General features: G+C 40.2%; 1 protein-coding gene across 16 annotated transcripts in view; it reads left to right on the forward strand.

Moving 5' to 3' along the window:
• Positions 1–26,368, forward strand: part of plekha7b (pleckstrin homology domain containing A7b) — a 136,629-nt gene that overhangs the window by 84,998 nt on the left and 25,263 nt on the right. For 12 of the 16 annotated variants that reach the window (XR_015850309.1, XR_015850310.1, XM_088334363.1 and 9 more), the window contains 10 exons: positions 259–793; positions 5,356–5,439; positions 7,064–7,192; positions 8,858–8,911; positions 19,839–19,907; positions 20,825–20,905; positions 23,190–23,339; positions 23,423–23,524; positions 24,526–24,637; positions 25,647–25,831. Coding sequence is in view for 14 of the 16 variants with exons in the window: in XM_088334363.1 (XP_088190489.1) it covers positions 259–793; positions 5,356–5,439; positions 7,064–7,192; positions 8,858–8,911; positions 19,839–19,907; positions 20,825–20,905; positions 23,190–23,339; positions 23,423–23,524; positions 24,526–24,637; positions 25,647–25,831 (1,501 nt within the window). In the remaining 2 variants the exon portion in view is untranslated. The remainder of the gene's footprint in view (positions 1–258; positions 794–5,355; positions 5,440–7,063; positions 7,193–8,857; positions 8,912–19,838; positions 19,908–20,824; positions 20,906–23,189; positions 23,340–23,422; positions 23,525–24,525; positions 24,638–25,646; positions 25,832–26,368) is intronic. The other 4 variants (XM_088334360.1, XM_088334366.1, XM_088334355.1 and 1 more) reach the window with 3 other exon arrangements.

Below are 26,368 nucleotides of genomic sequence, written 5' to 3' on the forward strand. Positions count from 1 at the left end.
TTAGGAAGAGAGAAGCCCAGCTTGACCCAGACCTGATTTAACGGTTGACATTTTAGGCCTGACCCGACCTGAATTTCGGTTTGGGCTCAGGCTTAAGATATTACCTCAAAGCCCCTGCGAGAGTGATGTTTCTACCATAAGTGCCAACCACGTACACGGGCTCAAGTTGTCCATCAAAGATGTCAACTAAATGCTGAAAAACGTGTCCTTGAGTTGTAGCTCAAATAATAGTCTCCCATCTTGTTTCTTCTATGTCAGCGCTGCCTCGACAGAGTACAACCTCCCCCGGCAAACTCCCCCCTCACAGCACAAAGTCAGCACAGCAGACACATCCTGCCAGTCACCGCCAAAATCCTCTCGCCTGCCGTCCGGCAAAAACTCGCCCTCTTTCAATCTGCCCAGCGACTACAAGTACGCCCACGACCGACTCAGCCACTTCCGCATGTCCTCGGACGAGCGTGTGGCCACCAAAGAGGGGACAGTGTGGCAGCTCTACGAGTGGCAGCAACGCCAGCAGTTCCGACACGGCAGCCCAACGGCGCAAGCGTACGCCAGCCCCGAATTGGCAGACGCTTCGTCTTTCACAGTCACCGTGGAGATCCCGCGCTCCATTTCTGTGCCGCCATCCCCCTGCGAGGTCCCGCCGTCCGTCTCGCCGTCCTTCAAGCCGCTGTCCCCCCACAGGCCGCACATGCCTTCGGGTAGACGGACAGTCAGGCCGCTTGATGATTTGTCAAGTGTGGACAGCGCTGGAGCCATGTCCCCGGGCCACATCTTTACTCGCCTCTCACAGGTTTGGATTCCCCTTCAAACTCCATCTTCGCATCGTTGAGGGTACCCAGGGCCAGAGCTCCGCAAACACATAACGCGCACTGCGTAGGGCAACAAGTGCCCAGGAGGGCACCAAAAGGAATTTAGAGTCGTGAAAAAAAAGTGTAAAGACTTAAAAGTGTTAATGATATGCACTAATTTGCTTAAACAATACAAAAGTAGCATAAACATAAACCAAATTTCCATAGAAAAGGTATGAATCTGCTTTGTGCCCCAGCCTATCTCCAGTCTCATAGTGCCCCATCCCCCCCAGTGGTATGTTCAATTATGCCTTTTTCGCAATTTGGTGAACACCTTAGCAAACATGGCCTTGAAACGGCAACAAGAATCTCGAGCACAGAGAACAGAAAAAAGAAATGAGATGAAACTCATGCGTCGCTTACTAGTAGTCAATATTAAAATAAAAAAGCTCATTATTGTACCGTATTTCCACACCTATTTGACGCACTGTTTTAAAGGGCGCACTCTCCTTGGTTTAAATAAATTTTTTGTCGGCTCATATGGCGCACTGGCCTTTTGGATGCGACCACTTTGGCGCACCGGCCAATTAAATGCGAGTCTCACGCGACCGCCTTTAATACCAAAACAAGTGTGTGTATTAAAAAAAAGAAGCACCGGGAACAAAACCGAATTTGATTGTGGTTCTAATCAAGTATTTATCACAAAGTAAAACTCCAGAATACAACAAAATTGTACAAAAAAATAAGACCTAACCGTTTGGTAAACACATCTTTTTCAAACAAAGCCCTCAAAGTCCAATAGTGTATGATTGTGTTGGGCACATAGTATAAAGTGTCACTAGTAGCCGTGCTTTCACTGTCAGTGTCAGACTGCCAGTGAAAGTTTTGGATTGATTAGGTGAGTATGAATTATTTGGTTGTCTACAGTGTTCATTTTACCTCTGAAAAGTGGGTCCCGGGGACTCGCATGCTAAATAATCTATGGGTCCCAACAGAGATCTATGGGTAACCAAAAATTAGTGTTATCGAGGTTGAAATTGTAAATCAGTGACAAATATATAATAAAAATCTATATATTCATTCAGTTTTAATCATCACAGTTTATTGGTAGTACAAATCAGTTATCACTTCAAAATTTTTCAGTTCACAACAATATTGTACATTATACAAAATAATATTGCTGAAATATTTGTCTATATATTCATGCAGTTTTAATTATCACAGTTAATTGGTAATACAAAGCAGTTATCACTTCAGATTTTTCACTTCGTATAGTCTTCGTGGTTTGCTGTCCCGCCACAGTTGTAATGCCTTGTCAAGGTCCAATCCATTATCATCCTCCTCATAGCGTAACCAGGAATATAATTTAGTCCATTTTGGCTGAAAAGTCCTTTTCTTGCTAGGAGTATTCTTTTGTTTTTCTTTCGTCGAATCGTTCGCTTCAACACACGTGTTTTCCTTCCCTCCGCGATCTTCCGAAGAATTTCTCCGCCGTTTTTTTCGTGCCGGAATTATAGGCTGTTGTTATCACTTTCTGTATTACGTTTCGACTTACTATTGACACTGATGAAATTACCAATTTTGTGTTGATTTTCACCTAATACTAACTGTTTTTTCGGAGGCATACTTCTCTTTCACTCGACAACAACCACCACAACAATGACGTAATCTCTTGGCAATGAGATCTCGTTTGCCGAGATCGGCGTGCAGACGAAATCTCGAACCGCGAGACCAAAACAACAATGATGAAAAGTTGAGTGCGGTAAATCTTTGTTAAAAAAAAGTATCGGGTAGTAATGACAATTTTGTGTCAAAAAAGTTGCGTCCCGGGGACGCACGTTGATTTGACACTATGCGTCCCCAGCAAAAATTATGCGTCTAGGATGCAGGGACGCGGGCAAACGAGAACACTGTTGTCTATGTCAAATATTAATTTAACAGGAGTAAATTACTAACACAAATCTCATACAAAGCACGTTAAAACAATATTTTACCAAGAGAACAAATTAAAACGTCCTCCCTTATTTATCCAAAATAAACAAAAGAAAATTACTTATTTGATTCTTGCGTTTGTTGACAGTGTTATGTAAATAAACAAATTGCACTGAGGGGGGCACCCAAATGCCCCTGAAGGTACCCCCTGAAAACCATTATAATTGCCTATAGCAGCGGTCAACCATTTTGAAGCTCGGAGCTACTTATCAGTTACAGAATAGTGCTAAGTTTCTAGTTCGATGTGTATTTAAACAGGGTTTTTACGGGGCTTGAAATCCTAAAAACCAAGGTTTGAAAGGTGCTTGGGTTTTGGGTGAAGATCTTGTAAATGCTTGAAACCACACATTAAATGAAGAAAGATGAATCAAGTCTGCTTAAAAATTACACCGGCACACCTGGTATGGTGGTTTGCTTTGCCGTAGCATTTCTTCTTCCCTCATGACTAATGGCAGCTGGTATAAGTTTGTATGGCTTTTTCATGTGATGTGTTGCGGCCAAGACGACAGGTGAAGAGACCAAGATGAGAGGTACTGGAGAAACTGGGAAATTGGGTTTGAAAGTGAGACGAGCATAAAAGGGGCGGGGCAAAAGTTTAGCCAATCAGAATGCAGAACACAATGCACGATGAAAATTCATAAACTAATTCTAACCACGATTAGGAAACTGTAATACAGCAAGGGATTACTATTTATTTTTTATCACCCGCAAGCACTGTAATTGTGGCAGCATTTGCGAGTGAATTGTTTCCCAATTTTGACCTCTGCCGATCTAACTTGCACAGAGGTATTCCATATCAAACTTGAACAGGCCACATTAACATTAAGCATTTATATTAAGGCGGGGGCCTTACACTAGGGCTGCACGATTAACTGAAATCTAATCGACATTACGATGTGACGCAGTGTGAATGTGTAATCACGTAACACTGCGTTCTTTTCAATCATTTATAGCAACAACCCTGACAAAGCTCCCCAGAAGAGGGTGCTGTTTACTTAAATTTAACAGTTTTTATAATCCTGTAAAATTCAACTAGAATAAAAATTCCAATCCAAGTAAATTGAATGCTGCGTTTGGAGAATCTGGACATTTTTTGTCTCTTTTGTCAGGTAACCCTCATTATCACTGCAAGTGCAACCAACATCAAACAATCTCAATTGGAACACACAAAAATTTTAGGCTTTTATGCTCACCTGAAATGAGTGTAGCATAGGCATCTTAGCAGGAAAACAGGCGATCCAATAGCTTGAAGCCTGGTACCTTGTCAAATTTGATCACAATCTGAAAAACCAAACATTAGTAGTTTGCACAGTTTTCTATGGGTATGTCTAGGTGTTTCCAAAGGTGGTCATTTTGAAACTCCAAAAGGACCAGTGACCTCTTGACATCATACACACACGTCTGTGCTCCTCAACAGTCTGCAGGCAGGTTAAAGCATGTCAATAGTATTAAACCTTGGATGCATAAGTGGGATCAAAAATGACCCCATGGGTTGTTATTTTTCAAAATCTTTGAAAATAAAAAAAAGTTGTAATTCTGTCATATGACAGGTATTCCTCATCAACATGTGTATGACATGATGCCATTATTATTTTTATTTTCCCCCACTAATCACCGACCCCACCCATGGAAGGTCATGCATCCAAGGGTTAAGTACTCACACAAAAAAATGAGTTTGAGACTCCTGCTTTACAATTTCCACGCCACATGTGGTCCGAAGATGAGCATCTCTTGTGATTCCCTGGACACTTGTGCAGTCAAGGGGCGGCCCGATCACCCACGCCCAGCGAAAGCATCTCCAAACACATACACAAACAAGGCCTCATATTACACACATGCAACCCTGCCTTATAGTGTGTGGGGACTAATTACAGGCGTACACTTCTATAATGTAAGAGATGCCGGGTTTTTCACAGCAAAATGCGACCACATTGACCCTGCCAGAGAGCAAAATGTTTGTGAGAACTCCAAGCAGGTGAACTTTAATTTTGGTGCACCCAGCATCTTTTTGGCCCTGGTTACAGCGTTGAGTTAAGTCCCAGTAGACTATCATAAAGAGAGATGTTTTATTCGCATCTAATCTAAAGTGCCCAGGGCTGGCCGGCACCCTATAAACAGCTCTACTCCATCTCAAACATCGGCAGCGCTCTCTTTCTTCTTACGCCGCATTTAAATAAAAAAACTATTATACAGCAAAAAAGAGTGGCTTGGGAATCTCCCAGTGCTTCTCTTGCTGGTAGCAAACAAATGTTATTTTAAGAAAGCTGGTTGGCTGTAATTTATGTGAAGTTAATTAAATCTCTTGTTGTTTGTGTCCTTTTAAGGCGCAAGTCTATCGTGGCCCTGCCTGATTTTCACTAATTCTGCGTGTTAGGCAAAAATGTCAAATCATTCCAAGCCCTATAGCGTCAAAAAAGTCAGCGCACACCTTGTTTCCAACAGGAAAAAGTGCTGTGCAGTGGTATTTGTTTGTGAGCAACGTTTTGAACTCCACGCCTGTCGGTGAATTAGACATTCTGTTTGATTTATGTGACTTTTTGTTAACACGTGGACTTGTTTGCTTCCTTTGCAGACCTCCCAGATTGCAAGACGCTCGATGCCAGCCATGGGCTACATCACGCACACTGTCAGTGCACCGAGCCTGCACGGCAAAACGGTATGAACTCTACATTACCAATTCGCTTGATTCCATATTGTATGGACTGTTGGGAAGTAACAAGATATTTCTAAAAGATAGTCATGGTAAAGTGCCCTCACAATATTCAAATCAGCTTATCTTTTTAAGCCATTTGCACAGTACCAGCACCTACTCATGATGAGTTTTATAAAGAAATGTTTTGCCTACTGTATCAGTAATGACTCAGAGAAATTAGTATGTGCCAGAAAATAGTTGTCGATGTAGATCAGAAAAAAAAAACAATTTCCTGCTTTAGCAAGCCTTTTTCTTTATCCCTTTTATTAACTCAAAAGAAAGTATCATGAGGTCTTACAGTGTTTTGAGGTTGTTGTTTTTTGGCGGGTATTAATTTTAAATTTCATTTTAGACAACTGGATTCTTAAGAAGCCTTGCATCAACATAAGTCATTTTAAAGGGCATTTATTTCAGCAATCAAGTGATTAAAAAGTGGTCTCTCTAAATAGAAGATTAACTTGTTCCTGGATCGAGCTTGTATCCAGAATTTCTCATATCCTGGACAAATGTTGTCGTAAGGAATAACTGAAAACCAGTTATTCTGTTCCTGCCTTCCCAAAACAATCCAAGATAACAGTAAATAGCTAGAAAATACACTTTCTTGATCTCTAAAACACATTCAAATAGTAATTGAACATAAAAATACATTAAGAAGATGAAAATAAACGATAGTAACGAAATAACGTGCGAGTTTATTATGAGCACTTACCATGGCATACCTACCAACGCTACCGCTGGGCGTGTTGGAGAACAGCTATTCTCCCCTAAAGCGCTTACCGATTAAAAAAAAATTTAACACTTTTTCAAATATAAACAACTGCATAAAAATCTGGAATTGAGACTAGTATTTTAGCCTACGGCTGTGTTATTTTGAAGCGAGGCTTTGTGCAAGTCTTTGTGTGCGAATAAACAGCTCCAACAGTCACATTAGATTTGTGAGGTAAAAGTTTGCCACTTTCGTTCTTCCTTTTTTTTTTTTTTTTTCTTTTTTTTAATTTTTTTTTTTTTAAATAATCTGGAGACTGATCATGTTTCACTATGGCCCGGGCAGGCTGAAACGCCTTGTTGATGCGACATTCCCCGGATGAAACGAGTCCCAGAGATTGTCTTATTTGAACCCTAACTCCTGTACCACACACTTTTCTCGAGAGCGTAGGGGTAATGTTTGTAAATCAGTGTACATATTTTGTCGTCACCTAGCCCGAATTGTTTAACAACAGCCAAACTAGAGCATCGATCACCATATTTCACAGTAATATTGAGGTAAACTTATACCCATCCAATATGGCCGCCTTACTCGGGTTGCCTGGGTGTAGATTACGTAACATGACCTATCAATACCCAACCAGACCCCTGATGTAGACATGCAGGTGTACCAATTTTTGTAACAATCCAGCATGGCCGCGACCAATCAGGTTGCCAGGATCCAGATCATGTGATTTTGTTCATCTTTGACATCCAGCAATAAAAAAGTTCTCTCGTCTTCCTGCCTTCTGGCATCGGCAATAATCCCCTTGTTTAAAGCTAGTCACTAGTAACCGCTGGCTCGCTCTGTGTTGTGAACCCGGGATTTGGGTTTTGACTCCAGCCCGAGGAGTTGACCCTCCTCCTCATTCAGCTGCGGCGGCACCAGGCCAAGATGGCCGACACGCAAAGCCCCGCATTGCTTCACCTGCGGCACCGGCACCACAACGGCCTCCTCTGCACCGGCATGCAGGTCAGGGCTCTTAGTTTAGCTCAGGATGGCGCATCCCGATCCACCAACCATCCCGCCGCCCTTCTCCCGACCCAGCCGATCCCATACATTCCCGCCCTGTCATTCGTAGGAAGTCAGTCGCACCAGATTTGCACGAGAGAGTGTGCAGATTCCGCACGCACCTCATGGCACTGAGAGCATGTTGCTTGTTGTTTGCACTTGCATCAAGTGGCTAATGGCTAAATGCGGCACATTTATGCCTGCCTTTCTCATTCGCCTTTGAAAAGAGTGAAGCTTCAGTGAAATTAAGTATAAATTTCACTAGTGATTATCGGATTTCAGTTTTTAGATGAAAATAAAAAGTGTAATGGGCCTGTTCATGATTATGTCACACACTGCAAAATGTCCATTAAACAAAAACTAATCCGGAAAAAACAGTAATAAGACAGGTTAAATAATCATTGTTTTTAAGTGAAATCACCTTGCTCCACTGGCAGATAATTTAACTGGGAAATTTGATATTTATCCGATCCAAGTAAATACAAGGTAACATCGATTAATACCAATATTTTTTACTTGAGAATGCCATGACGATTGAATAATTGAATCCCACCCCTTAAAAGTTTATAGTTACGACACACACAATAAAATTAAAGGCACTAAAATGTTTCAGTTATTTTTAATTAACTACAACGCAAAACTTAATGCAAACTTCAACAGTATACATTTTTACTGTTTTTCTTACAGTAAAACTACAACTGTTTCAGAAGTCAATAGAAACAAACAAAAATAGTAGCGATGCAACATAAATACAAATTCTTCAGACATAGTCAAAAAGACAATTGAAATACCTTCCATTGCCAAATATTTTGAAAATTAAGTCAGGAGTGCAAATAAAGTTTAATCTTGCTCATTGTCTTTCGGCTCTCTGCTCCAAGAAAGAGGCCCTTTTGGCTTTAAAGCCTAAAAATCTCAACGTGACGGTGAAAACCTCAAACTATGTTATGAATAAAATGACAAATTAAATTCAGTGATTTTAAGAAAGGAAATTAAAAAAATGTGAGATCAAATAAGAGAGAAGTTTATCACGATATAAATATAACTATTCAAAACATTTTAAAACGTATATTTCCATGATGACAAATGAGGTACTGCATTGCCTACCTCCCCTGACTGTACTTTGCTGTCCTATTAAACAAAATCGAAATTTTTTAATGAGGAACATAAATGAGTTTAATAAGTTTTGCCTGATTGAATATTTTAACCTGGTTTGAAGTGACTAATTATCAGGTCTTTCTTATTTGCCAGTGGAACAAGATTTTTTTTCCTTTTTTTCTTTTACATATGACATAGTAGAAGAAAAAAAGAAACCTTAATGGCTGTTTGAATACTTCACAAAAACAAAGCTTATTTCTCTCTTTAAGCATGAGCTAAATTGCATTAAATAACTGTTCTAAGCCTGTTCAATCTTTACAGCAATACCAAAATCGATCCCTCCCACCCAGGGATTCATTTTGGTTTTGTTGAAGGAAAGAAATTGGCCTCATATTAAATCCAGTTGCCCAACACATTTTGGGCAAGATTTTTACACCAGGTCACCAAAAGTGCCAATTCCAAACATTATGGTTAACCAAACATCTTGGTGACTTCATTTCATGTGATGTGTCTCTCACTGCTCATTTAAAGGTTGATGATACTTACATACAACTGAAGAAGGACCTGGAATATCTAGATCTCAAGGTGGGCCCAATTAAATGAACACTTTCCTCCCTTTTTCCTATTTGTCCCGAATTTGTGTTCCACCACCCGGCCTTTTTTGCTTCTTTAGCGTCTGCTTTGCTTATTAATACCTCTTATAAAGCATGACTGTCATATGTGGTAATATTTGTTGCTTTTGATTTTTGTGTGTGTGATGATAACATTGTTTTACAGGTCATTATGTGGTTCCTTTTTTAAATGTTTTATATTTTATTTTAGGGGGATCTGGGGAAATAAAAGATAAACCAAATCATTCTGACTTTGCCGTGTTGCAGGGTTTTATTTATTTTTTGGCCACATAAAAAGGGAAGAAATACAACATTACAAGGATAAAGTCATGTATGCTATAATAGATTCAGACTGTAGAAAAAAAAGTAAACTTTGTTATTTGAGTAGAATCCGTCTTAGTTCAGTAATCCCTCGTTTTTTGCAGGGACTGCATTTTAAAAATGTTCTGCTATAGTCAAATTCCAGGAAGCAGAAACATGTATTTACTAAATACTCCAGAAAAAGCCAAATGTACTGGCTCAAGTATTTATTTAACTAAAAAAAGTACTGTACTTTATAAACTATTTTCTTCCATTTTTTTTTCTCCAAATAACTTCTGTACTGTAAAATTATAATTTTAAAGTAATCTTGCCGTTTTATTGTACAACTGTGCAAAGGACACTACCCACTTTACTTTGAATGATACTTTGACTGCATTTACCTTCTGGTCGGCAACCAAAAAAAAGCCATATTGGACCACAAAGAAATGTCTGGAGACGCAAAAAATAAAAGCCTTCTATGAAATAAAACACTTAATGGATCTATCTACAGTGCCGTGAAAAGGTATTTGTATCAGGACATGGACAACTTGCTGTGGTTGATGGAATAATGAATTCTGGTGTTTAACTGAAAGAGAAGGTCCGGCTATCAGATCGTGCCTTTAAACACAAGCGCTCTTGGATTATGCAGCAGGACAACGATCCAGAACACACCAGCAAGTCCACGTCTGAATGGCTCAAAGAAAAAAAAGAAGTTTCTGGAGTGGGAAAGCGAAAGTTGCGATTTAATTCCAAAATAAATGCTGTGGTGTGACCTTAAATGGACAATTCATGCTAGAAAAGGGCAATTACTCTTTCACATAGGGCCAGATAGGTTTTGATTTTTTTGTGACTTACGAAATCGCATTTTGTATTTCCATTGGTTGCCTCTGTGTGGTATTAAAATTGGTTTGATGATATGAAACATTTGCTTGTTAAAAATTTGGAAAAAACAGGAAGGAGGGCAAATACTTTTTCACGGCACTGTATATTAATTGAAAAGTGTTAAGAATGTGTCCATTTTTGTCCCACAAACATAAATCATTTATTTATCAAACCTTTTTGAAAAAGCACCTGGGAGCAAATGTGTGAACACCAATCACTCACATGTGGCTCCAGATCAAGTATAGTTGGTCGAGCAGTCCAACTTTGTTGGCAATAGAAACCATCTTCCTCTGCCTTTGGGTGCTTTTGTTGGTCCAGAGTGTTTATTTGACATAATGGCTTTTAGAGAAACTTGAAAATGAAAAAGATTGACATAGTGCAGATTCGTCAAGCTGTTTTAGCATGTGTACAATTCAGGGCAAGGCTATTGACACGCAGGCAAACAAGCAGATATGGGGCGGGGTCACTGTTTTGCCAATGAACGAGGAACACAATGCATCATGAAAATCCACGAAAATGTGATAAGTAAACCGCGATGCAGCCACAGATTACTGTACAGTATATCACAGTAATTTCTACATCATGTTCTCAAAACCAAAAGAGTCCGCTTAACAATGACGCTCATTTTTTGTAACCCTCTCATATCCTGTCCCAAAACAGATTCAAAGTCACAAGCCGCTGGTTGTTTCCGTTCATGCCGCACCAACTTTCCGATGCCGTGTAAATGTAAGGAAGGTGTTTATGTAAAGAGAAACTACTCTGGAATCAAATGGGATGCGTTTGTTGAAAATTGGGTACTTTAAGCCAATCAATGTGAACATGATGCGGGGCATATGATCAAGGGCTACTTTAGCTTTTCTGCTTGCCGTGGTGTATTCTTAAAGGTAGAAGACAGCTGTTTTTTTAGGTTGCTTGGAAATTAATTGGTGGCGGTAATGCACGCTTGGGTGCACATTCGTAATCCATTTTAGTAGGACGTTCTGGAACATATTTGTGTCTGTATTTCATAATTATTATTATTTTTTTGCATTTATATAGCGCTTTGCAAGTTAATGAAGACCTCCCAAAGCGCTTTACAATATGCTTCACACTTTCCCTTTTACACACACTAACTAACCGATAGCAGCGTCAGCCATGCAAGGCAACCTGCTCATCGGCTTATTTTGGCTTTAATTGATGTAGTGTACTATGTCTTTGTTTTAAAGCACTATATTGAATCGTTAGTTTTGTGATAATGTTTTAGTATATCTCTAGTGGCATTTTTGTATTACCGTATTACTGTCGTAGTATTTTTGTAAAATTTCTACGGTATTTTCCCTTCAGCGAATTTAATTTCACTGTGTGACGTTTGAGGGTTCCATATCAATAGAGGTGTAGGACTTAAAACTCGACTTCCTCCCGCCGTTACTTATGAGTGCTGAGGCTCATTTTGTCTGTCATTTTGTCTTAAATTATTGATTTAAAACCTGGTGCAAGCAAAGTTATTTTGTGAAAATGTCAAAAATTCCTAAAACTGAAGATACTTACGTATTTACTTTTAGCACAGGCGCTGGGCAATGGAGTAAAAGTGCGCATGTCCTGTTTATAGTTCCTATTCACTTCGACACAATGCAGAGACATCTTGGGGTCAAATTATACACACTGTCCCTTTAAAAGATTTTGAGTGCATGTTTCTTATGACACCATATTTTACAAATTACATTTTGCACGTTTTCGTCCTATCTCACATTTTCTTTTTTTTTCCCGTAATAATTTAATTATGGTACTTTTGAGCTTCCATACCTTGGGGCCAGTGAGCCTTTCATGAGGTAAAATGTACTTGTACTTTCTAAATTCTCAACCGTTTTGGCATGTTGTACAGTAGTGTCACACTTAACCGGGCTGCTGTCCCTTTGATGCGTCAAGGTCTGCAACTGCAGCGCCGCTGTTCGGATCTCCGGCTGCACTTCCGGACCCGCGATTTCCATCCGCCGTTGCGATTTCTCGAGCTCTGCTCCTAGTAACAACCATATCAAACAACTTATTACCACACACAATTTTATCATACACATCTTGTTTTCCTAATTTAACGTTACTGCCCTGTTGATCTTGGTTGGTCCCATTGACGGTGGCAGCGTGAGCCTTGGTACAGTGGTTCAGATGGTACCAGGTTGAGCTGCCCTCGACCTGGACTGCGGTCGGCGTTGCCCTCACGACGGTGTACGGTCCCTCACACCTGGGTTGGTTCCACTTTCGTCGAAACACCTTGATGGAGACGAGATCCCTTGGGACCACCGTCTTCTCGAATGGTTGTTCGACCTTGGACTCTTGTCTCTTCACCAGCCGGTAGATGGCCTTCTGGACAGCCGTCAATTGTCTCATACAGTCTCTCAGTTCAGTTTGTAGTTGCTCAAGTGGCGGCCTCTTATAGGGACCTCCTAGATGCGGCGCTGGTCTGGTCTGCCTGTTAGCATTTCATGCGGTGTTAAATGTGTGATCCGATGAGTTTGCATGCGATAACTCATCAGCGCTAACGGTAGTGCATCCCCCCAGTTGAGCCTAGTACTCGCACAGATCTTGTTTATCTTTGATTTTAATGTTCCATTTACTCTTTCCACGTCCCTTGACTTTGTGGGTGATACACTGCACCAAACCGTTGTTTAATGTGTAATTCTTGTAGGATTCCCTTCACGACCTTTTGAACAAATGCTTATTATGATTATCTGAGCTTATTTCTGACGGTATACCAAATCGCGGAATAACTTCTCTGATCAAACACTTAATTACTGTTTCCGCACCTAGATCTTTTGAGGGAACTGCTACATTTCCTGATATTATTCTCTGCACAGATTTCACACTGGTTGAGCACTTCGTCTACCGTGGCCTGTAAATATGGAGACCTGTAACCTTTTTCCTTCAGCTATTTTATAACCTCCCCCCTTGCACAATGATCTAAATTGTGCTATTGTCAACTGATATAAAATCAAAGGTATTTTCCTGTTACCTATTCTCCTTAAAAATCCTCCTGATGCTCCTGCATCTGTAGAGACACATCACCATTTCCTGGAAAGCATATTCAAAATACAATTTTAGCAGTATTCCTGTGTTAAAAATAAAATAATTTACAATCCAAATGTATCAATCTTCCTCAGATTTGTAAACACTTCGTCAATCAACAAGACCCTAACGTGACTCAATGCAGACTCGTGTTGTTTGTTTTCCCGCCTCGTTGACGGCCTTGGACGTCTGGCTCAGTCCATTGTGACGTTCACTCACAATCCGCTGCTTGAATGTGTCCATGAGCCTTATCAGTGCAACACTGACCTTGGTCGTCGTCGGTTTTCTTTCTCTTTTTTCTTGAAACTGGCTGCAATCAGTTCAGATTGCCCCCTGCTCACTGTTCGAGGACAGCCTGGAAGTGCTCCAGTGTCCCCACGACCCTGCTGTTGACAAGCGGTGCAGACAATGGATGAGTGAACGTCTTTGTTTGTTTTTTGTTTGTTTTTCTTTTTCCTGCTGTAATCTCCTCACAGCGACCAGTATATTGTCCATCTTCAGTCCTTTTCAACAGTCCGTTTGACTTCAGAATCCTGTTAAATCGGACATGTTTACAAACTCGGATGTTTACTCTAGGTTAAATGACCATGCAGACATTATCTTAGCAATTATATTCTTAAAATTTCCATGGTCTTCCTCAAGATCGATTAATCTGCTCCTCATTGTCTTTTGAAAATGCTCTCTCCATTGACAAATCGTTTTCTTAATTTACCCAAATTATACATATCAACATTTAACTCGCTCAAATCCAAATTTTAAACTATCACACTGCCTAAGCATCAAAAAGCATTAAGATGTTTAACGGAACAAGATCTCACAAATCAAGAGGCCACACGCAGATGAAGCGGGCGAGATTTGCATACAATAAAAAATAGTCACGCCACTCTTTATTTATTATTTTGGTCTTTTTTATGCTTTCCTTTTTTTCTTTACAAATCCCCCTCCCCAGCCGAAAAAAAGGAAATAATTTAATTCGCCTGCGCGTTTCTCACACAAACCCGTTCAGCACACAAATAATTAAAAAACACAGCATGACCATTCGTCCCAAATACCCCCCTTTTCAGTGCCGTCTGTACCCAAGGTAAAAAAAGGTATTCTCGTCGTGAGTATTTTGTGAAATTCTTACAAAATTTGTTCGCACCTTGTTTTGAAACCATTGTCCAGGGAGATAAGAAGGCAGATGGGGGGGATGGAGAGGAGAACGGGTCAAACGGAGAAGGGGGAGAAAAGCAATAGCTAAATTAACTTGCCCACTCCACGCTCTGATTACACATGTTTCAAACATACTCCCGTCTCTAACACACATTAAGACACGCGAAAGACACATATAAGACCGTAAAAGGCAAAAGAGCACATCACCATTAGCGCAAGCCTCACTCACGCACACACTAACAGCCCAAAATTCCCGAGCAAGATATCGTTCAGAGCGGAAATATGCCAGCAATTCACACATACAGTCTCTTAGTCGCGTTTTATATGCGAATTTATCTCAATAATACAACATCTGATTAACTGCTCATTTTCCTAACGCCGGTATAACCTTTCAGATTGCAGAAAATGGCGAGGTTTCATGCACCACACTTGTCTTTAAATGTAGCTCGCATGTCAGCCTCCCAATCCTCAATCGACTAGGGAAACACATAAAAAAACATGCCCCGTATGAACTATATATAGATCGTCTACTCTCGAACTGTCACTTCAGCAAATGATGACGTCTCACCACCGCTTTTTACACAGATCTCAAGACAATTATACGGACCGGAATTAACCGTCTCTAAATGTACACACACCGACACTTTGGCTGTTGTCTCTTATCCAGACTTTCGCAGCCCATCCAAAAAACACCACAACAATCCCTGAGCACAAGATTGTTGCCGGACATAAATCTCAACTCAATCTATACAATCCGTCCTAACTGTGGCCCGACTACAGACGAATAATCCACGTGCACGACTTTTCAAATTTAGCCTTCACGTCACAGCCCCAATGCACCTCAACTTACCCCGACAAGCAAACCGAAATAAGGAAAGAAAAACCTGTCCTTACCTCAACCGCTCGTCGGGGCAGCGTTCACGACGAGAAGTCAGTATGAGCCAATCAACACGTTGGGCGCCACTGAATGTTGGAGAAAATGCAGGTTCGATAATCGATTAAGTTTTCTCGTACGTGTTTCAACAAATGCACGGAGGCTGCCATGAGAGGGAGTCCTTTATTGCATCATCCCAAAGAACTCAGAGAACTTTAGACATAACAACACTTTTATAGCTTCAATTGAGTACAACCCAAGAGGCGGCCCGGTCCTCACGCAACAACAAGGAAGATGCTGTCGTACCCTTATTAGGACATGTTGTTCGCCTCAGTTTGCTCAGAGAGTCCTTGCAGGTCCCATGCCCTTAAGGAAACTCAACTGTCTGCCAAGGACCTTCCCGAAATGATGTCAACATGACTTTTCTCACAACTGTAAGCAAGTCTTTCTACATTTCTTTCTACATGTATGCAAATCTATTCTACAAATGCAAGTCTATTTTCTACAACAATAACTAGGTGTAGCCAATATTGTAACAAAAATGACATCACAAAAATTAAATCGCAATATTAATTTGATCTCGATTTGTTCTAACCAATTTGCATATGAGTCATTCCTAAGACTTAAAAAGTGGTCGGCGGCGCCCTCTGTTGGCTGCGGCTGCATCGGCTCGCTACAACGGGTCAGGTGCAATCGACATTTCGTTCTGTGTACATTGTTACACAGAATGACAATACAAGGAAATTATTATTATTATTATTATTATTATTATTTTTTATTATCCCAAAAATAATTAAAATACATATTCCGCTTACTATTGCCTATGAGCAGGTTTTGATTTAAATAATGGATTGATACACATCTGTATCTAAAGTGCATGATGTTTAACAATGACCTCCAAAATGAATAAAAGCACACTTTCTACTTACTGTGTTTTAGCACACACTTCCTTCAGTATATCAAGATCCTTTTATATGCTTAACCTCGACCTGCAAATAATAATAATAATAATAATAATTTCCTTTGTATTGTCATTCTTTGTAACAATGTACACAGAACGAAATGTCGATACACCTGACCCGTTGTAGCGAGCCGATGCAGCCGCAGCCAACAGAGGGCGCCGCCATTTTACCAATGTTATAAGTCTTAGGTATGACTCGGCCGAGGCGCGAACCAGCGACCTCATATCACATGTCCTAAATGATGCAGATGAAAAAGAATAGTATAATTATTATGGAGATTATAATGATATATATATATATATATATATATATATATATATATATATATATATATTTATTATAAGTGCCTTTGTTGTATGCACTTAGTTCGGCATTTTTGTAAAATTATTTTATCATTATATGGCACTACATTGTGTATTAATAATTACAAAAGTCCAGGAATGCGCAGTGAGGTTTGTGTTTGGTGAGGCAGAGTCAAATTTACAAATAAATGAACCGCCATCATATTCATCATTTGATTGGTAGAGCAAGAAAGCATTGTATCAACTGTGGAATAGAACATTATCTTGCCTTAAAGCCCCAGTGTGTAATATTTGACTACCAGTTGACACTGTACTCTGTAATGCCATGGAAAACCAGTGCCACAGAGCACAGCGTAGCAGCAAGTTGCCAGCCAAACATGGCGGCAACCTTAGGTCGGGATTCAACTATTCAAAAGAAATATGAATTTCTTGACCTATGATTTTTTTCCGATTAAAAAAAATAATAGTGGTATAATAGTTCTGGAGCAGTTCAGGGTGTTCCCTGCCCGCTGCCTGAAGACAGCTGGAATGGGCTCCAGCACCGCCGCGACCCAAGTGAGGATTAGCGGCACTGAAAATGGATGGATGAATTGATAGTAGTTCTGGTGTTTTTGCCCAGTATACATCCATCCATCCATTATATGCACCACTTATCCTCAGTAGGGTTGTGGGGGTACTGAAGCCCATCCCAGCTATCCTCGGGCAGTGGGCCGGGGTCACCCTGAACTGGTTGCCAGCCAGTCACTGGGCAAACAGAGACATACAATTTACTCGCTTATTCACACCTAGGGACATGTGGACCAGCTAATTAACCTGACATGCATATTTTTGGAATGTGGGAGGAAACCGGAGTGCCTGGAGCAAACCCACACAAGCACGGGGAGAACGTTCAAACTCTGCACATGAAGGCTGGTAGCTGGATTTAATATTATAAACTCAGAACTGTGCCGCAGACGCGCTAACCATTCGGCCGCCATGCTGCCCGTCAGTATACAAATCAACGTTTTTGATTTTTTTACTGAGTGAACGTTTTTGGTACCACTAGGAGTCCTTAATTCTTACACACTGTCCTTTGCCCATTTAGAATTGAAGCATCAATTGATACGCAATACTCCATCATGAAAAAGTCCATGCAACAAGAAATAAATACTGTATGGCTTGACCTCCTCATGCTTTTAATAATCCTATTATATGGGGTTGAGCTGTGTGCCAAATTAGAACTCTTGGTCCCTTTGCCATTAGGCGAGAGAATTGCGTGCCTCATTCTGCATCTGCAGACCATCAGCACAGTTATAAGTCATAATATTTATAATATAATGTGTAAATTCAGTGATTTTGAAAAAGAAAATTTCCCAAAATTGTGAAGTTAAACGATAAATAACACTGAATAAATATAATAATATAATAAACATTTGTAATTTTCTATTTCTGTTATGACCGGTGAGGCACAGTCTCCCCTGCCTCACCTGACTGCTCATCACAAAAAACAAAACTTGCAGTTATTCGACCCATCACTCGTAAAGAGCTATTTAGAAATTTCAAAACCTTTTTTAGCAGTGCAATCTTAAACTATTTCATTAAACAAAATACGTTATTAAATATAATTTCCTCTGCTATGTCGTTTGCAGATAAATGGTTAATAAAAGTAGTAAGCAATAGTAATCTACTGCCACCTACAGCTATTGAGGAATGTTACAGTTTCTCGGCAGATCACTAGAAGAAAGCAAATCTACTGAAAAATTGAATCATTTTTTACAATGACAAAATTGGGCAATATGGCATAATAGACAAGGTCCAATGGCACAGGTCGAACACAACTTTTATACAATTGGAATTTATCTTGTACTAATGTAGGGCTTGTATTCTTGCTGTTATCTTGAAAGATTTGACACTGAGCATCCCAGGATGCCCAACAGACAGCATTGTTACCATGTCATAAAGGATGACTCTCATGAATTGGATAAATCCCCGGAGAAACTTTTTGAGGTGTGGGGGGAGACAAATGTGAGATTTCTCGGAGTGAATCGGGCATTTCAGGTGGTGCTTTTGAATTAAAATCAGTGTAGTTCGTGCAGTCAGGAGTACTACATTTATTCTTGTCTAACACGTGTTAGATTTCATCTCATTATCACACTATTTTTATTCATAGTACCAAAAACAAATGTTAGAGAATGAAGAAAACAGACAGTCGGCCTGAAGGATATAAATAAACACAGAAAAGCACCACAAGGGAAACAACTCTTTGGATAACTGATTATGAATCAAACATTAAAAGAATACATTTGACATTTTATTTTGGTATTGTGTTCATGGTAGGGAGTGAATTTTTTGAATCATGGCCGGATGCACTCAACGTTTGTCACTTTCAATGCTTATTTTGAGCTGAAAGTAGTCAGTAGTCATTACACGTATATAAATACAGTATTTACGCCAAACCTGTCTCACCTTTTTAAGCCCTGACCTAATTTCATGGTCTTGTCACGACCAGAATGGAAGTAGGACCGAGAAGCGTAACGTTAGTCACAAGTTTTATTGTGATATAGAGGAAAAGCAGCGACTGCGGTCCGGTGCTCACTGGACGCGGCAGCAAGCCGCTCACGGTATTGGAAAGTGTTCCGAATGCGGAAGTGGATCTTCCGGAGCGGGAGGTCGTAGCGTAGTAGACGGAAAAACAGGTCGTTAGACGGGACGGTAGATCAGACGTGGTCGGGGTCAAAAAAACGAGTCGTTGGACGGGAGATATAAAATGTGGTCGGGGTCATAAAACGGGTCGTAGCCGGAGACAAACGAGGAAATCAGAACGGACTGGTGGAAACAGCTGAAAAAACGGGACGGATGGGAGTCAGAGTCGAAAAGGCTTGCCTTGTTAAAACAGAGGTTTGCTGTCGGACTGACAACAGGCGAGTGAAAGGACGGAGCTTAAGTAGGACGGGGAACCATTCAGGAAGCCAGCAGCGGCTGGCGCCAAACGAGCGGGCACAGGTGAAATTAATCAGTCATCATGACAGGTCTTTGTTTTTCCTTGAACTATTTAGTTGTCTTCAATTGATATTTTTCTTTTATCCTAAAAAAGTCAGTCACATTTGCATTACACTAACGATTCAATTCTTATCACAACTGAAGAAGGTTTGGTATGATTTGATTATGGCCAACTTTATCAACTAACTTTTGTTTTTCCAGCTCGGACGAGTTCTGCTTCTATAATTCCGCCTCCCACCCACATCATTATTTGATCTTCTCTAAATCCATCTGACTTGACTTGTCTTGCAACCGCACTGTTTGTTGTTTGTTAAGCTTGTATCAAATATTTATGTGCAAACCGGAGAGCACCGAACTGTGTGGTCATAATGGTGTTAAATATTCTGTTTTGTTGGCGTCTACGGGCCATATCAGGTTACTGGACGGGAAAGCTTCAGAAAAGAAACACAGAAGCCGGTGAAAATAGCTGAAAGTGATGCCGATGTAAGTTGTTGGTGACGTCTGAAGACACACAGACACACACACACATGCACACAAGGACGTGGTAGGGGTGCAACTTGTGTGTTAAGTTATGTTAAACAGAGAGCGGAGGCAAGGGAGCGTAAGTACACTGCAACACAGTCGGGACTCCAAAGCAGACTGCGCAGTGTGGGCCTGAGCGTATCGACCACGGCTTTTATTTTCCTTGCTGCAATTTAAAGGGAAAAATACATGTAATGGGACTTTTGAATTTGGAGCTGTTAAATTTTTCAGTTTGATTTGCCCGCCGCAGCTTCACACGCTCTTTGTTCGGCGCAGAATGGAGGTAAATAGGATGGATGTCCTGGCTTTTCATCATTAGCATTGTTCCACTTTAACAATTTATAAGAAATTTGTCTGAACGATGAATATTTCATGCAATTATAAACAACAATGTACGGCCTCAGCAAAATAATAACAGCTTAATAATTAATTGAACAGAATCATAAGTAGATGAGAGAAAAATACACAGTGTGGGAACCACTGTGAGCTTGGCAAGCTTATGTTGTTTTCATAAACACATAACCCATTTCTCTGAAAACACATCTGACATTCCCAATAAACACACTTTAAACTTTAAGGGAATTAGAAATTATATGGATTTTTATTCCAATTGCTCATAATAGCTCTTACTACAGTTAAGATGTTTTTTTTTTTTTTTTTTTTTGCTACCCAAGACTTGGAAGAACATATTCTTGACATTTTAAATACATAAACTTGAGTTATTCACACAGAAGAAAAAAATCATTTCATCTTACTCAAAATAAAAAGTGTACTAAGTCAACTTGCTGAACTTTAATTTAATTTTAATTTAATTTTTTTTCATACCCGCTTCCATGCATTATTTTCATATTTTGTTATAATCCTTTTTGTCTCTCTAGGTGAAATTAAGCCGACTATGTGAGCAAGACAAGATTCTCCAGGATCTAGAAGCTAGGATACGAACATTGAAAGAAGACAAGGTTATATTTAAGTTTTTTTTTTATATTCAAGTGCTGGGTCGAGCATTTTATACCAGGTCCTTAACTCGAATCTGAATTAGTGATGTGTCGTTTGCAAACAATCAGTCACTATGAGCCGGCTCTTGGAAGTGAAATGTCCAATTCTATTTGTGAGGAGGTGCGCAGAGGAGGGTCGATTTAGGCCGGGCCCTGCCGCACGCCCAGTTTTCTGGGTCAGATGGCGGTGGACACAGCTTCCACTGGGCGTGGTGTGCTCACGGAGCCGATAATGCGGCCGGTAAGGGGGTTGTGCCATGTCAAGGGCCCCGCGCTGAAACGCAAAACGTAAAGCCTGTCTGTTGTCACAAAATCAAAATCGAACAAGACTGCTTGGGCTCGGACTTAAGCATCTAGGCTGAAAGTGGCAGACAAACCTTTTCACACTTGCGAAAGGCTTGCTTGCTTCTGAGTTGTAGGACCTTTTGCGAATAAATCAACTCAACAATTCATTTCCTTGAACACTTAGATATCTTCAAGTTTAACAGCTGTAATCGTGATTGCTTTTTTAAAATTTTTGCCCCCTAGCCAATGACAGTTTGTGAAACCAGTGACGTTACCCAAAGCTCACTAACAGGCGCTCAGAAGCCAACTCGGAATCTGATTGGTTAAACAGCTTTTTGGGAGACTGATGTTACCGTACACGGCTTTCAGAATTCTTTGTGAAGGCCTCTTGGTAGACTTCTGATCCTAGCAAAAACAAATGGCTGAAATTTGTTTGGTTAAATGATTAGTTATGAAAGCACACATCTTGAAGCATCACAACTAGCAAGAAGAAAAGGACGGAAGCTGACGACAATTATTTGATAAGTACTCATGGACAAAATATATTTAAGATTAAACGATACATATATTTTCTGGGCCAGCAGAAAATGCCTTGCAGACCATGACCCAAACTGCATTTTAACAATATTTGACCTTGTAGTTTTGATTAGGAACATTGATTGGTTTTCCGCATAAAACATCTTGTCACTTGTAACAAGCTGTCAAAAACATTTTAAAAAAAAAACAGTTCAATAATATATGTTGAAGTGAGTTATGGAGCTTCATTTTGAAAAAAAGTAGGGCTTTTCTATCATCTGGCAAAATGTTGGTGTAAAGAGCTATGTTGGAATTGAGGAGGTTTGTTTGGACCTACTGTAGGTGTTGCTTTACCGCCAATTGGGGCCCCTGTGGGCAGTTGTTAACCTTTTGGCTGGGTTTGAGCTAGTTTTTGCTGTTGTTTTTTTTTGGAAGGAGGACACCATATGCCTGCACCAATAACAGACTTTAAAGGGACAAGCACAAGGAAGACAGAGACTTAAAGTGACCAAATCACACCATTTTACTTCATTTTTTGACCAGCTTTTTAAAGTTTTTGGGTACCCGTAGCAGCAAAATTGCAGAACATTTCTTCAGCTCTTTAGGTGAGGCTCATGTTATGGAAAATATATGCTAATTTCTCAACCTCTGAGTATTTTACCACTGATGTCATTGGTTCAAATCCAGCTACCAACCTTCCTGTGCGGAGTTTGCATGTTCTACCCGTGCTTGCGTGGGTTTACTCCGGGCACTCCGGTTTCCTCCCACATTCCAAAAACATGCATTTCAGGTTAATTGGCCGGTCCAAATTGTCCCTAGGTGTGAATGAGCGAGCAAATTGTCTGTCTCTGTGTGCCCTGCAACTGGCTGGCAACCAGTTCAGATATAAGGAATCTGGAGTTTGCATGTTCTCCTTGTGCCTGCGTGGGTTTCCCTCGGGCACTCGGGTTTCCTCCCACATTCCAAAAACATGTATGTCAGGTTAATTGGCCGGCCCAAATTGTCCCTATATAAATGAGCAAGTGAGTTTTCTGTCCCTGTGTGCCCTGCGACTGGCTGGCAACCAGTTCAGGGTGTCCCCTGCCCACTGCCCGGAGATGGCTGGGATTGGCTCCAGCACCCCCCGCGACCCTACTGAGGATAAGCGGTGCAGATAACGGATGGATGAATGAATGAATGAATGAGTATTTTATTGGCACCTTTATGTGATAGTTAATTTATTTTGGAGTATTATTATTATTTAAATCCATATCGTTTTTCTTTAATTAAATTTTTGTTATACTACTAAGAGGCACCAATTAATGCCCATTGCCTCTTCAACGTACTATGTACAGTACAGTAAATTAACCAACTGAGAAATTGCTTGGTGGACTACATTTAATAATTCAGTTGATTGCATGTCCACTCCCACACCCTTTACTGAATGTGTGTCTATGTTTGTCCCCAGGACAAGCTGGAGTCAGTATTGGATGTGTCCCACCAGCAGATGGAGCAGTACAGAGATCAGCCAGCACACATGGAGAAAATTGCCTATCAGCAAAAATTACTACAGGAGGACGTGGTGCACATCAGGGCAGAAATATCCCAAGTCTCCACTGTGGGGAACATATTTTGTCTCACAAGTTTGAACTGAATTAAAGAAATGCATTAAACAGACTTAAGATGTAGTTTATTTTGCAGGAAATGGAAAATGCATGGAAAGAGTACATAACACTGGAGAAAGATGTCGACTGGCTCAAAGCCGCCCTGCAAGGACACATGACTCGCACTGACCTTTCTCAGGTTTGTTGCGCAGGGTTTGTCCGTGTGCTTGAAATCCTTAAAAACGCTTGAATTTTAATGTTGTGTTTCCAAGGATTGAAAACTGCTTGAATTTTGGGTAAAGTGGTTGAAGTTGTTGACTAAATTATACCGACACTGCTTTCTGGTGGCTTTGCTCTGCTGTTGCATTCCTTCTTCCCTTGTGATTAACGGCACCTGGCATTTGTTTATAGCAATGTACTATCAAGTGTCATCGCTCCCTATGGGTTGCACCCAAGAATACTGCTGTTGCTACACCTAAATAGGGAACTATGTTATGTGCATTAGTGCAAGGATTAAGAATCGACGACATACATGTATTATGAGCTATGCAAAAAAATTAAGGTAGCGTTTCCCAGTGGTAAATTATAATGGGAATAACTTCCGGCAACTGAAAATGTAAGCTACATATTACTGTCAACTTTAACCATCAACTAAATGAGGATAGATTGATCTCAAAACCAAAAATATATGCGAGTTACTCGAGATCTGAAAATCATTTGTTTCGATAAAAATAACCTATGCAAATGGAAAGTGTAATATATGATTCACACAGGATTTTTTTCTTTTAATGGTACTGGAGAAATTGGAAATTTGCCTTTAAAAGTCTTAAAAAGGGGCTTAAATTTGGCCGTGAAAAAGGTGTACGAACCTCTTGTTCGGGCATAAGGAAGATTTAGGGCGGCAGTAGCTCAGGAGGTAGAGCGCTTGTCTTGGACTGATTCCCGGCTCTTCCGAGTTATATGTTGAACTGGCCTTGGGCAAGACATTGAATCCCTAATGCCCGCAATAAGCAGGTCGGCGCCTTGCATGGGTGCATGGCCGCTGTTGGTGTGTGAATGGGTAAGTGTGAAGCACATTGTAAAGCGGTTTGGGAGGTCTTCATTGACTTGAAAAGCACTATATGAATGCAGTACATATACATTTACATCGTATTCTATAGGAGAATTAACGGTAAATGTCCTTTTTTAATGTATGGGCAGCAAGAGAAAGTCCAGATGAGAAAGGAGCTTTGGAGGGTCGAGGATGTTATCGCAGGTCTAAGCAGCAATAAAGATAACTACAAAGTCACTATCTCCTCTGTGACCAATCCAGGTGAGGTGCAAAAAGACCTACGCCCAGTTTTCTTTCCAAATACAGTGGTAGCTCTTCATATGAATTTAATTTGTTCCAGGATAGGACTAGTAGCTCAAATTGCTCATGTAAAGAGCACATTTTTTCCGATATGAAATAATTAAAAACTACAGTATGTCACAAAGTGAGTACACCCCTGAAACTTCTGCAGAGACGTCATCGTATGTTTAATTGAACAACACTGGAAAGACATTTGTTTGACACAATGAAAGGTAGTCTGTGTAAAACTTCAATAGTAGTGTAAATTCAATTATCCCCTCAAAGAACTCAAAATATAGCCATTAGTTGCTAAACCCCTGGTAACAAAATTGAGAACTGTGATGTTCCATTTAACATTATAATGAAATCGCTGCAGACATGTGAAATACGGTAATTGGTCCACTCCCATCCTCCAAGAAGCATTCAAGTGAACAGCTTTAAAACAAATATTCCTGATCACTTTAACACATTGAAATAGTAATTAAACATAGAAATATAGTAATAAAATAAATAAGATGATATTAACAAAATGTGAATTTATTATGAAAACCATAATGGGGGTGTAGCAAAAAGTAGTCACAAAAAACACATACTTGTCACCATATTTGTTTTCCCCGTATTTTTTACTTTTTTGGGGATGAGTTCACATTGTATACACTGTATTCCATTTTTTATGCAGGAAACGTTCTTTTTTTAAAGAAGGCCGAACTTTTAAAAGAAGGCCGGGTAGTGCAAATTTGATGAGATGACTGACGCTGGTGGTAAGCGGTCATCAGCTGTGAGCGGTCTCGAATGTTCCCTTGTGGTAACCTCTGGGACTGTTCGTGAATTTGATTTTCCTTGATATAGCAAGGTAGTTTTTTTCTTTTAAAAAACAAATAAAACTCGTTTACCAAAAATCTGTATTGTTTAGAGGAGCTTGTATAAAGAGGAACCACTGTAGTAGATAATAGATGAAGTAGGCGCTCACTTGAAATCTAATCCTCCCTAGAGAGGAAATTTGTGCCTTCTGTGTCAGTGTCATCAGTGCCTTCGATATCTGGAAGTCCGCCTGCTGTGGAGCAGCACAGCCCCCACCTCAGTCCTGGCAGCCGCAATGACACAAACCTCGCCCTAAACTCCGGGCACAACCAACCGGCACCCCAATCCCCAACCATCAATGCTGGGCACATATGGGTAAGCTTCGATATCAAAAGAGGAGTCCGGCTGTTTAAGGGGACTGTTTAAGTCAAGTCAAGTCATTTTATTTTTGTATAGCCCTAAATCACAAAGAGTCTCAAAGGGCTTCACAGGTTATTACACTATATTACACAGACTATTTTTCAGATTATTATTATACATTCCCCTGCTCTGGAGCCGACGATAAGAGTAGGTTATTCATATGCTATAAAGTAGAAGTGAGTTTCAAGCTTAGGATAAATATTTGTTTTATCCCGGCATCCACATTTAAAATGTTAAATAAATTGATAACAAAATTCCTGTGGCAAAACAAGAAACCTAGAATAAAATACAAAACCCTGTTAGCTTCTAAAGAAAAAGGGGGCCTAGACCTAACCAATATTAAATATTACTATTGGGCAGCTCAAAATAAAACACTTATTTTGTGGATTACTACAGACAAAGATACGATATGGGTGGACATGGAGCAGCGATCTTGTCCAAATATGCTTGTGGAATCGTTACCATACATATCAGTCACGAGGCGGAAGAAAT

Source organism: Urocampus carinirostris, chromosome 4, assembly GCF_059441175.1.
Source record: "Urocampus carinirostris isolate Australia breed hairy pipefish chromosome 4, RoL_Ucar_1.0, whole genome shotgun sequence".
Classification (NCBI taxonomy): domain Eukaryota; kingdom Metazoa; phylum Chordata; class Actinopteri; order Syngnathiformes; family Syngnathidae; genus Urocampus; species Urocampus carinirostris.